General features: G+C 47.9%; 1 protein-coding gene across 4 annotated transcripts in view; it reads right to left on the bottom strand.

Annotated features, from left to right (window-relative positions):
* The window catches only part of HEATR5A (HEAT repeat containing 5A), a 502,340-nt gene that overhangs the window by 425,785 nt on the left and 64,387 nt on the right, over window positions 1-12,168 (bottom strand). For 3 of the 4 annotated variants that reach the window (XM_086936964.1, XM_086936962.1, XM_086936965.1), the window contains exons 7-8: window positions 7,184-7,353; window positions 6,453-6,702 (exon numbers count right to left, since the gene is read on the bottom strand). In XM_086936964.1, coding sequence (XP_086793090.1) covers window positions 6,453-6,702; window positions 7,184-7,353 — 420 coding nt within the window. The remainder of the gene's footprint in view (window positions 1-6,452; window positions 6,703-7,183; window positions 7,354-12,168) is intronic. The other variant, XM_086936966.1, reaches the window with a different exon arrangement.

Below are 12,168 nucleotides of genomic sequence, written 5' to 3'. Positions count from 1 at the left end.
CATGAAAGGCCTTCATTGCTACAAGAATAGCCTTGGGCGCCAACACGTTTATGTACTTGACTGCCTGAGTCGGGCTCCATAGGCCTCCAATATTGAGGCTTCCTATGTGTGTCCTTCTTCCCATGCAGTACGCATCTGTATAGTTGGTAATTCGAAGTGTTTCCCCACAATAATGTGACCTGTGTTGCACCATTGCATCTCTCTGAACCCTCTGTGACAACCACCAAATCCTCCAACTCTCTTGTTCTGCAATCACTCCTGAACTGGGTGCATGTGCAGTGTGCGTGTGAAACGAGTGGCATGCAGGAGGCCATTGTTCCCATCAGTTTAATTATCGTTCTACCGTTCAGTGGCTGCCCATTCTGGTGAGGCGAGTTTGAGCCTGCAATGCCGGTATCGTCGTGTTTACCTTGTTTGGTACTGCCATTTTGTTGTGCCCCCAGCCCGTCCCTCCCCCCACGCTACCGCCTCCCTGCTGCCCCTCCCACCCACTGGATAACTGAATATCGGTCCGGCGCTCCTCTGTGACCAGCCTGTCTTCGACAGAGGTGGTCGCTCCCTCCTGGCCCCTGGCATCTCCTCGCTGCTGAAGTTGCGATCCAGTGCCTGTGCCCCCTGGTATCGTAGCGCTGTGCTCCACGTTGCTGCTTTTTTTAATTCTGTGCCGAGTTTATATCGCCTGCGCTGACCTGCGCTTTGCATTGTTAGAACTTCTGACTGTTGTTGTTGACCCCGGTATCGTCGTGTTTACCTTGTTTGTTACTGCCATTTTGTTGTGCCCCCAGCCCGTCCCTCCCCCCACGCTACCGCCTCCCTGCTGCCCCTCCCACGCTCCGCCCCCTCCACTCTCCATTCATGACAGATGTCTCAACGCGCAGCGTCCACGCGCAGCGGTCGTGCCAAAAGATAAGCCCGTCTACACCCGTCCGCGCCTGGACCGCGTACAGCGCCAGACCCCCTGGCCCCCGCAATCCCCAGCCCACCCGCATTACATACGACGCTGCAACCCTCACTGCCCTCAACTCCGGCCGCCCACCAAACTGCCACCAAGCTGCACCGGGACACACCCATGGACCCTTCACTTGCCTCTCCTGCAAGTTCGACTGCACCAAGACCCACACCTAATCCACAAACACCAAACAGAGATCCGACACTAACCACCTTAAATGCATCCTGCTCAACACCCGCTCGGTCCACAGACACGCCATCGGCCTATGGAATCTACTAGACACCATTTCTCCGGACGTCGCCTTCCTAACAGAAACATGGATGAACGCCTCATCAGCTCCAGACATCACCATAGCCATCCCGGACGGCTACAAGATCATCCGAAAAGACCGCACCATCCAAACAGGAGGAGGCATCGCCATCGTCCATAAGAACTCCATCCGCGTCTCAACCAGCTCAGACGACAACCTCGCTATCGCCGAACATCTTCACTTCCAGATCCACACCGACCCCAAGACCACACTCAGAGGCACCCTCCTCTACAGGCCACCAGGACCCCGTACACAATTCAGTGAAGACATCACGGATTTCATCACCCCACACGCCCTCCCCTCCAAGGACTACATTCTACTGGGAGACCTCAATTTCCACCTGGAAAAGAGCAACGACAGGAACACCACCACCCTTCTGGACAATCTTGCCAACCTCGGACTCAAACAACTTGTAAACACCCCCACCCACTACGCAGGACACACACACTCGACCCTATCTTCACCTCCAGCAAGCACATCTCCTTCAATCACACCACAGCTCTCCATTGGACGGACCACAGCTGCGTTCACTTTAACTACAAAAAGACCAAAATCCACAACCACCCCCAACCAACTCTGCGAAGAAACTGGAACAAAATCACCATTGACCAGATCTCCACATCGCTTCTTCAAAACCCCCCTGCCTATTCGTCGAACCCTAACCAAGCAGCCATCAACCTCACACAATGGCTAACCCACAGCGCCGACAACCTAGCACCCTTGAAAAAATGTCAAAACAAGCTAGGCAGCAAAAACGCCCCCTGGTTCAACGATGACCTTAAGAAATCCAAGAAACTCTGCCGTTCCCTTGAGAAAGCCAGGAAAAAAGACCCAAACACTAGCACCAGAGACGCCTTCAAAAACGCCACCCGTAAACACCACCAACTGATCCGGTCAGCCAAGAAATCCGCATTCAAAGACCGACTAGACAACAACGCCCACAACAGCAAGGAACTATTCAACATCGTCAAAGAATTTACCAACCCCATTGCCAACTCCAACGACATCACTCCCTCTCAAATCCTTTGCGACTCCCTAGCTTCATTCTTCCACGACAAAATCGCCAACATCCATAACAGCTTCGACAACCAACCCGGAGACCAACCCACCCAACCTACCTCCGAACCTAAACCCCCCTCGAACATCCTTTATGACTGGAACCCAATCTCCACTGAGGACACCATTCGCCTGATAACTCCATCCACTCAGGATCCCCCACAGACCCATGTCCTCACCACATCTTCAACAAAGCAGACTCCATCATCGCACCCCCACCTCCGAGACGTCATCAACTGCTCCCTCAACTCCGCCACCTTCCCGGAAAGCTGGAAACACGCCGAACTCAGCGCCCTTCTCAAAAAACCCACAGCAGACCCCACCGAACTCAAAAACTACCGCCCCATCTCGCTCCTACCATTCCCGGCCAAAGTCATTGAGAAAGCAGTCAACAACCAGCTCGCCGCCTTCCTCGAAACCAACAAATCCTTCGACTCCTCACAGTCCGGCTTCCGAGCCAAACACAGCACCGAAACCGCCCTCATCGCAGCAACAGACGACATTCGAACACTACTGGACAACGGAGACACAGTCGCCCTCATCCTCCTTGTCCTCTCCGCAGCCTTCGACACAGTCTGTCACAGCACCCTTATACAACACCTCAACAAGATCGGAATCCAAGGAAAAGCACTGGACTGGATCACCTCGTTCCTTGCCGGAAGAACTCAGAGAGTCCGCCTCCCACCGTTTAAGTCAGAGGCCACCGAAGTCATCTGCGGCGTGCCACAAGGATCATCACTCAGTCCTACCCTCTTCAACGTATACATGAGCCCCCTCGCGGCCATCACACGCCAACACAACCTCAACATCATCTCCTACGCTGATGACACTCAACTGATCCTCTCACTCACCAAAGACCCTACCACCGCCAAAACTAACCTACATGAAGGGATGCAAGAAGTAGCCGAATGGATGAAGCACAGCCGTCTAAAACTGAACTCGGACAAGACAGAAGTCCTCATCGTAGGTACTTCCCCTTCCGCCTGGGACTACTCTTGGTGGCCAGCGGCCCTAGGAAAAGCACCCATCCCAACGGACCACGCACGTAACATGGGCGCCATCCTGGACTCCTCCCTCTCGATGACCAGACAAGTCAACGCAGTCTCATCATCATGCTTCAACATTCTTCGCATGCTCAAAAAAACATTTCGCTGGATCCCCACCAAAACTAGAAAAACGGTCACCCACGCACTGGTTACAAGCCGCCTGGACTACGGAAACACCCTGTACGCCGGTACCACCGCAAAACTTCAGAAAAAACTCCAACGCATCCAAAACGCTTCAGCCAGACTCATACTAGACATTCCGCGCAAAGACCACATTTCCGGTCACCTGAAAGACCTCCACTGGCTCCCCGTCAATAAGAGGATAACGTTCCGCCTCCTCACCCACGCACACAAAGCCCTATACGAACTTGGACCCGAATGCCTCAACACGCGACTATCCTTCTACACCCCCTCCCGCCAGCTTCGTTCTTCCAACCAAGCCCTCGCTGCTGTTCCACGCATCAACAAAACCACCATAGGGGGGGAAGATCCTTCTCCTACTTAGCGGCTAAAACCTGGAACTCCATTCCCATTCACCTCCGCCTTACTCAAAACCACCTAGCCTTCAGAAAACAGCTTAAAACCTGGATATTCGACAAGTAATTCTCCACCCTTCCTCTAGCGCCTTGAGACCCTCTGGGTATGTAGTGCGCTATATAAATCACTTGACTTGACTTGAATGCCAAGATTCTCCTGGGAATTGTGAATGCCCTTGCCGTTCTTTAATTCAGTGCAACTCCCAAGAATACCTTCTCCTGTTGGGGGGGAAAAGGGAGCACTAGTCTTTACTGGGAACCTCAAGTTGTGAAGCGTTAACATTACAATGCAAACATTCTCTTGACATTGGTGCCTTCACTAGCCAATTGCCTTGATCGGGTTGAATGTGTACTCCCTATCTGCATAGGTGTGTGGGCAGTGCTGTCAGGAACTGTGTGAAAACCCTTGGTGCAGACTTTGTCAATAGACAGCACTATGAGTTGAAAATATACCTGACCCACGATGAACTGGAAGTACTTCTTGCGATTGTGATCGATTGGTATGTGAAGGTAAGCAATGTTTTGGTCCATGGTGGCCATGTAGTCCCCTCTTCTAGTTAGAGGAATGACTTCCCGTAGTATAGTAGTTTTAAAATGTTGAGTTTTTATACATTTTTATTTGTTGTTTGAGGTCCAACATTGGTCTTAACAACCAGTCTGGCTGTGGTTCGGTGACGTAACCGGAGTAGACTCCGTGTTGGGAGTTTATTTTTTGGGAAACTTTCTATCATCTGTTTTCCTACAAGTTACTTCACTTCCTGATGCAGATGAATTACCTTCCCTCTGGAATAATACATCTTTGCACTGTGGGTGTTTTTGAGCGGCTTGATGCAATACCCAGGCACTGTTATAATCAGTATCCATAAGGTCAGAGGTGACCGACCTCCATTCGTGGAAGAACGCCACTATCCTGCTATGTACGGTGGGGGGTGCAAGTCACTCGGTTGCAGACCAGAGGTCTTGGGGGCTTGTTCTCTTCCCCCGTTTCTTCCACAAAAGGGCCTTTGTGCAAGGCATTGCCACTGCAGTAGAGTACCTTGTGGGCATGATGGCTGGCTAAGGCATGGTTGTGGTGTGCTGTGTTGGAGGCCCCCCATGCCAGATGGCCTACTGATCATTACAGGCCTCCTTTTGAAAGCTCTTCGAAACCAAAGACACCCATTGCCTTCGCTGTTTCACTGTCTTTTTTTAAAAATTGCTGTAGGCCCTTGTCCACCGTCGGTCCAGAGAAGGTGTTACCTGTGAAAGACATGTTGATGACTGAGGCTTGTACCTCAGGCTTGAACCTAGAGACTTGCGCCAGGCATGCCTTTCAAGGTTGTTCCTATGCACGTTGGTCTGCTCGCCATATCCGCCGAGTCGACCCAAGACAGGTATTGGGAAAAGTTTTTCCTTCCTGCGTGATTGCTTTTGCCCTTGTATTGTACTCATCAGGAAGGTACTGCATCATCTGTTGAATCGCCTTCCACTGCGGAGGACTATAGTGGATGAGGAGCGCATGGAGTTGGAGATTCTCCTTTGGGCGGCCGCCATTCTATCCAACTTGCTGCCCACCATCGCCACCTGTTTCGTTGATGCGGAGTTATTACCTCTCATTCTGGCTGTAGCTGTATAGGGTGGTTCTGTTGATGCGGGACATTACCTCTCATTCTACTGTAGTGACTACAATAGAGTCTGCAGCCACATTCCACCTATTGTGGCAATGCTTTTTGGCTCTAGGGGTTTTTCATTCTGACTCCTCCTCTAAAAAAAAAAATCAGTCAGACATTACTTCACATTCCACGGCTTCCTGATATTTTACAACACAGTTTTTAAATCGGATGCATTTACACTTTTGTATATTTAGTGATGAAAATACAATTACTTTACTGGTTACTACCTTGCTTTTTTGTTTACAGCACATATAGCAAAGTATGTTTTGTTAATTACATTAAGATTACAGTGACTTTTTTTTGCTAAAGGGCATTAATGATATTTTATGATGTCAAGAGTCTGTAGTCTCCTTTATATCTACTACCGACATGGAGTCATTTTCCTTCAGTCAAACACTCAAATTAAAAGATTTTATTTTTTTGCTAAACAATTACATTTAAGTTACAGACCCAGAAAAAAGTAAACAAAACTATGTGGAATGCACTTTTAGACCAACAAACCAGCAACCACCACATTGTGGTCATTCATGAGGAAATCACTATCTTGACAGGATTTGTCCTATTGAGCAGCTCAATAATAACCCCAGTGCCATGTATGAAGCATCAGAAGCAATCCCAATTGTAAACCTAAATTTATATAATTATACGCCAATATTAATCAAAACGTCTGTCGAAAGAATACTAGCTAGCTGCTACTTAAGCAGTACTGTTCAACATGCAAACTTCTGCGCCCGGGAAAAAATGGAGTCAAACATAGAAAAACAAAATCTTCTGATGAGAGAGGAGAAAGAGAGGCAGGAGGGTACATGAAGGTCACAGAAAGACACAGATGGAGTGGTTGTATTATGCCCCAAGATCAAAAGCATGATTCAAAAGGCTTTCTCCTGAAACGCAACGCCATACCTACAACTTTCTTCAGCTTCCAAGTGGCCTGGCAGATATCCTTGGCAGCGGCGATCTGCGCTCTCTCCCCCAGGAGCCCTCCGACTGTTGCCCGCAGGATGAAGGAGACGCAGCGGCGGCAGCACACAGCATCCGCCTGGCTCTGGGTGGCTTTGGGGTGAGACACCAGATCCAGAATGTGGGCAAGCAAGGTAGGGAAGTTCCTCTCCAGCCACTGAGCTCCCAGGGTGTGGACAAGCACCACATATGCCTAGGAGACAAGTGTAAATGAAATCAGAGATTGCATTAGTTTGTCTAAACGTATTTACCTGCTTGAAAGGTGCTCTATGCAGTGTCTACAATAAGCATGCCACTCTACCATTGCACCCCAGTGACCCCAGAGCTTCCCATAAATAGAGAAAGTGTAAACCCTGCACTTGCTTCCATTTCAGAGCTCACAACACCCAGAGGCACCAATGAGATCCTCATGTCCACAAGACCTTGCATGGACCCCTTCCAAGATGGGAGTTCTGAAATAGTATCACAAGGATCCTCTTGGATGGAGGGTTAAGTACAGTCTTTTGGCACAAAGTGGAAAACCTGCTCATTTAACTCAGTGGCAGACTATCAGTCTGTCCGCACCAGCCCACTGCCATCTTGGAAGAAGAGGCAGTCGCTTTATGGAGGTAGGTGATCACCAGTCTTCTGCTCCATGTCATATCCTCCAAGGGCTCCAGTAAACAATCACGTACCTGGGTGACCCCCACACGCACGTTTCGACTGATGGAACTACCGCCGGTCAGCATATCTCCACTAGAGCGCAGGAAGCCAGAATTACCACGAAGGAAACCAGTGGCCAGCAGCTCCAAGGCTTCCTCAAGAGAGGTTTTGCGGAAGCTTTGCCGGGACGAGGCAGCCACTACTGGAATAATAAGCAAAGAGAGAAAATAAAGAAATAAATCGGGAATCCCCTTACCAGGAGCATGTTGTAGAAACGATCACTGGACAGATTAACTACAAAATAATCTGAATGTCTCGAACTTACCCCAATCTCTATTCACATAGAATGGACGCATTTCGATTTTCACACTTTTTTCATAAATTGGGCTTTAAACCATTCACTGTTTTGGGAATTAAGCTCTCTCGGACTTATCAGAGTCTACAAAAGTATAACACCACATCACCTTTTCTGCTGCTTTTATCTATCCACAGCTGTGTCATACAGTTTGGCCACTGAAAGTCAGTCACTTAACCCCAAGACTCCAACTTAGTGCCCTTCAATGCCTCTCCTCCCCTCCTTTGCTGATGCGAAGGTTTTCTGCATCCCAAGTGGGCAGTCTACATTCAGCTGCATGGCCTAGAGGTTTACCTCGCCTGCCTGCATAAAGGCTGTCCGGTTTTCATCATTTATTGTTTGTGGATTGCAGTGGTGTTTTCATAGTGTTTTCCAAACCTTTTGAAATCAGTGCTTATTCAGCTGCCTAACCCCAAAAATAACAAAAACTGTGTTTTCCATGGTTTACAAAATATCTTGTTATAAAGCACATATTTAATTTAAAGATGAAGCAATGCAGGATACGCAGTGTCTTACCATTGGCCGAGTGTCCATTATATTATACTGTTTTATGCATAAAAAGTCTCCATATTCCACTCTCACTCATTGCATTACCCACTCTCACATCGCATGACCTCTCACACTCACTGCGTTAGGACATGATTATTAATAGATTAAACAGGTAAAAGAGCCATATTGAAATGTATTAACAACTTCCTGAAAACTGTTGGGTCATTTACCTACTCCTTACAGAATATTATGATATTTTAGAAGTGGTTAACCCTGCCACCAGTATAGTACAGTGGGAAATATTTGAAATGTTAAATTACGCAAGATTAATTTGTAGTCCTTCATTCTAGGGGACCTGAAACATGATGTTTTAAGCATGATGGACAATGCTTTTCTGCTCTCTTGGCCTGACTACATTAAGGTGGTTGCCGCATTTCACTGAATGTTAAATGCTTGGGGCGTTCATCTGCCATCAATACGGACTCGCTAGAATAAGGGGCCGAGGTATCAAAGGGTTTTACCCATTCTGTGTCTCTGGGTAAATACATCAATCAGTCGAAAAATTCAACAATGACAAAAGATCAAATATGATTTTAATATTTCCAGACTCTCTGCAGTGTATAGAGCATTTGCAAACTCTACACCTTTAATCAAATCACACAAACGTGGAAGAAACACCAGGGAGACAAAACAATATTTGAATAATATATCCCCAAACAACAAAACTCAATCGGAATCATATTAGAGCAGTCTTTCTTGCAGATACCTTCTGTAAAAAAGTTGCAATGTGTCCGTCCCTTCAGCAAGGATAAAAATAATGGAATGTTGGGATGGCACTCCTGCAGCAGCTGGACTCCGCTCGTCACCTGGGGTGTGTCGGTGGTGAGGAGTGGCCAGTGTGGCTTGCTGCACGAGGGCAGTTTGAGTGATCGGGCAAGTTGGACTTGTGCTTGCTTGCTCTGTTGCCCCCCAACTTTGCAACGGCCAATCAGGACGGCAGGTAGTGGAAACTGTCCTTTCAGGTCTGCAAGACAGCGACTGTGGTGAGGCACCTTCGGAGACCCTAAGGCGTGAGGCTGCCAGAGAGGACTACTCCCTGCCCAACCAGGAATCAAGGGTATTATCATGGACCTCGAGCATAGCATCAGTACTATAGACAACAAAATCGATACGCTAACCATGAGCCTGGTCCATATGAAGGAGATTGGACAAGCCTTGACCAGATAGAAACACATGTCTCAGAGTTGGAGGATGCCCACACAGCCACTGAGCATCTTTTGGGAACTGAAAACGTCCTGAAGGTAATAAAAAACAACAAGGACTTTGAGGTTTGATCTCGGCGGAATAATCTCGGCATCCTTGGGGTCCCAGAATCAACCACCATGGACAGAATGAACACCTATATTGAGGAGCTGCTCCGCTCCATGTTTGGAGACGCCCCACCGCCACTGTTCGCCATCGAGTGTATTTACCACTCACTAGGTCCTCGCCCGCCTCTGGCAAAGCTTATTGTGGCATGCCTCCTCAACTAAAAAGATAGAGAAAGTGTCCTGCGGCTGGCCAGGGAACATCGAACTATCCAGTATAAAGGTAATGAACTTTAGTTATACTAGGATTTCCCATTAACTGTCCAATTGACCCGCTGTGAATTCCTACCAGCCAGGCGTACAGTTCGGGTGTCTGCATTGCCAAGTAGGCGGAGGAGCAGAGAGCGTTTTGAAACCAATTTACTAAGCTTGAACCTGAAATTTGAACCCTCAAGCTTGTCTTCTTCCTCTCAGGGGATCTGGGAATTATCTCCCAATCAAGCAGAAGCTTGTCAAGCAGGAGGAGGCTTTGCAAGAGATGTATTATATTGGCACAGTGGCTACGGCTGCTGAGCTAGTCCTGGGCTAGTGCCTATATTAAAGAACTGTTTGACGACCAGCAAGCTCCCCATTCAGATCAAGACAGCCTTAAGCACACTATGCCGACCTTTTATCTTGAGGAATTACTGCCTTGGGATTCCCGCCCAGTAGTCATTTCCACCACTGTCCTGCCTCCTCTCACCCCACCCCATCACTTGACCTGCTTCCTGCGAGAGTCCTATGGGAGTCAACAGAGCCCCCAATACATGAAAGGCACCCCTTCATGGCTAACCCCACCCACTACACAACCAGTCGCCCGACTGAGCCAACCTAGCGATTAGAGGGAGTTCCATTGATTAAGGTGGCACATGCCTCACAGCCCTTGCAGCTCCTGAGTCTGTTAAGTGATATTTTGTGGACTGATGATCGGAAGGGGGTCTGTGGTGCTGTCACTTATGCTCTTTTTAACTTTTACGCTGAAATTGTGCTTTGGCGCTGCTGGTTTTCTCTTGCGATTATATATATCTATATCCATACTAATATAATAAAGAGAGAGCCCAAACCTTTGAGGCGGGTAATCTCCGGAACCACAGCACCAATCAACACCCAATAAAGCGTTGGAAAGGGCAGTTGCAGCAGAAGGACATAGGCTATGCAGACGCCCACCTTATACATTTAAAAGGTAAAAGAACCGTGCCAGCAAAGTAGTCCCTTGTGGGCGTGCCTGCTGTGGGCATGTGCTGGGGGCGTGACAAACGCTGGGGGCATGTGGTACGTTCCGCCCTTCATGCCATGTCTCATATTGTGTGCTAATCCCACCCTGCTCCCTTTAAATACTCCTGCACCCCATAATCATAACCCACTGTGCTCCTTAAAATACCCCAACAACCTTAAACACTAACCCATCTTAACCCTATAAATATACCCTGTACCCCAAAACTCAAACCTATCCCTAAACCCTAAAAATACCCCTGTACCCCAAAACCTAAACCTAGCCCTGAACCCTATAAATACCCCTGTACCCCAAAACCCAATCCTAGCCCTGAACCCTAAAAATACCACTGTACCCCAAAATTACCAATGAACCCTAAAATACCCCTGTACCCCAAAACCCAAACCTAGCTCTGAACCCTTAAAATACCCCTGTACCCTAAAACCCAAACCTACCACTGAACACTAAAAATACCCCTGTACCCCAAAACCCAAACCCAGCCCTGAACCCTAAAAATAACCCTGTACCCCAAAACCCAAACCTACCCCTGAACCCTAAAATACCCCTGTACCCCAAACCCCAAACCTAGCCCTGAACCCTAAAAATACCCCTGTACCCCAAAACTCAAACCTAGCCCTGAACCCTTAAAATACCCCTGTACCCCCAAACCTACCCCTGAAAATACCCCTATACCCCAAACCCAAACCTAGCCCTGAACCCTAAAAATACCCCTGTACCCCAAAACCCATACCTATCCCTAAACTCTAAAACTACCCCTGTACACCATATCCCAAAACTATTTCTGAACCCTTAAAATATCCAAACACCCCAAAACATATACCTCAGTACCCCAAAACATATACCCCTATACCCATACTTACCTTATCCAAACATTTAAAAAAAACATGCTTTTACCATTCATGCATTTACAACGAATTTCGTTGTAAATGGATGCGAGGTAAAAGCATATAAAATGTAATGCCATGCGTTATAATGGCATTGTGGAGTCATGGTACTTTCGTACTGAAAGTATGCAGAGTGATGGTATGCGGAAAGAATGTTGCGGAATAATGGGCGTTTACCCTCCCCGGTAAGTACATTGGTGACACGTGGCCCACATCTCCAGCAACATACTCATATTTTTTCACCACCCATTTGAAAAATGGGCAGGTCTCTCTCATTGATGGCCAGCACTGACATACACTTTTAGACACACCTCCCGCTACAAGTTCTAGAATTGCAAACTTTAGAGCTGGGGAGCTAGCTCCACATTCTGCGATTCCAGGCAAATCGCTTTGTCTCCCTGTGCCTACCACAAATGAATGTGTTCTTCTGTAATGTAAATTGTGCTCATGCCATGTTGTTGAGTTTGCGCTATATAATATTGCAAGGAAAAATAAAGTAGGGAAACGTGAGTTCACACACTACTAAACACACACTCTTAAGTGCATCAGCAGTGCACTGTGAATCGGAGCGTTTCACAGGCCTGTCACAGATAAGAAATGCTATCAAAACGAAATCCTACAAAGCAATATACTACTGGCCGGCAGCAATTCATACCCGGACAACGTCGGGACGGGCTGCTAGTATATAGATACACGCTAGCCGAAACGC

The sequence above is a fragment of the Lissotriton vulgaris genome, chromosome 9, assembly GCF_964263255.1.
Source record: "Lissotriton vulgaris chromosome 9, aLisVul1.2, whole genome shotgun sequence".
NCBI lineage: Eukaryota > Metazoa > Chordata > Amphibia > Caudata > Salamandridae > Lissotriton > Lissotriton vulgaris.
This window is presented reverse-complemented; position numbering and strand designations above follow the sequence as displayed.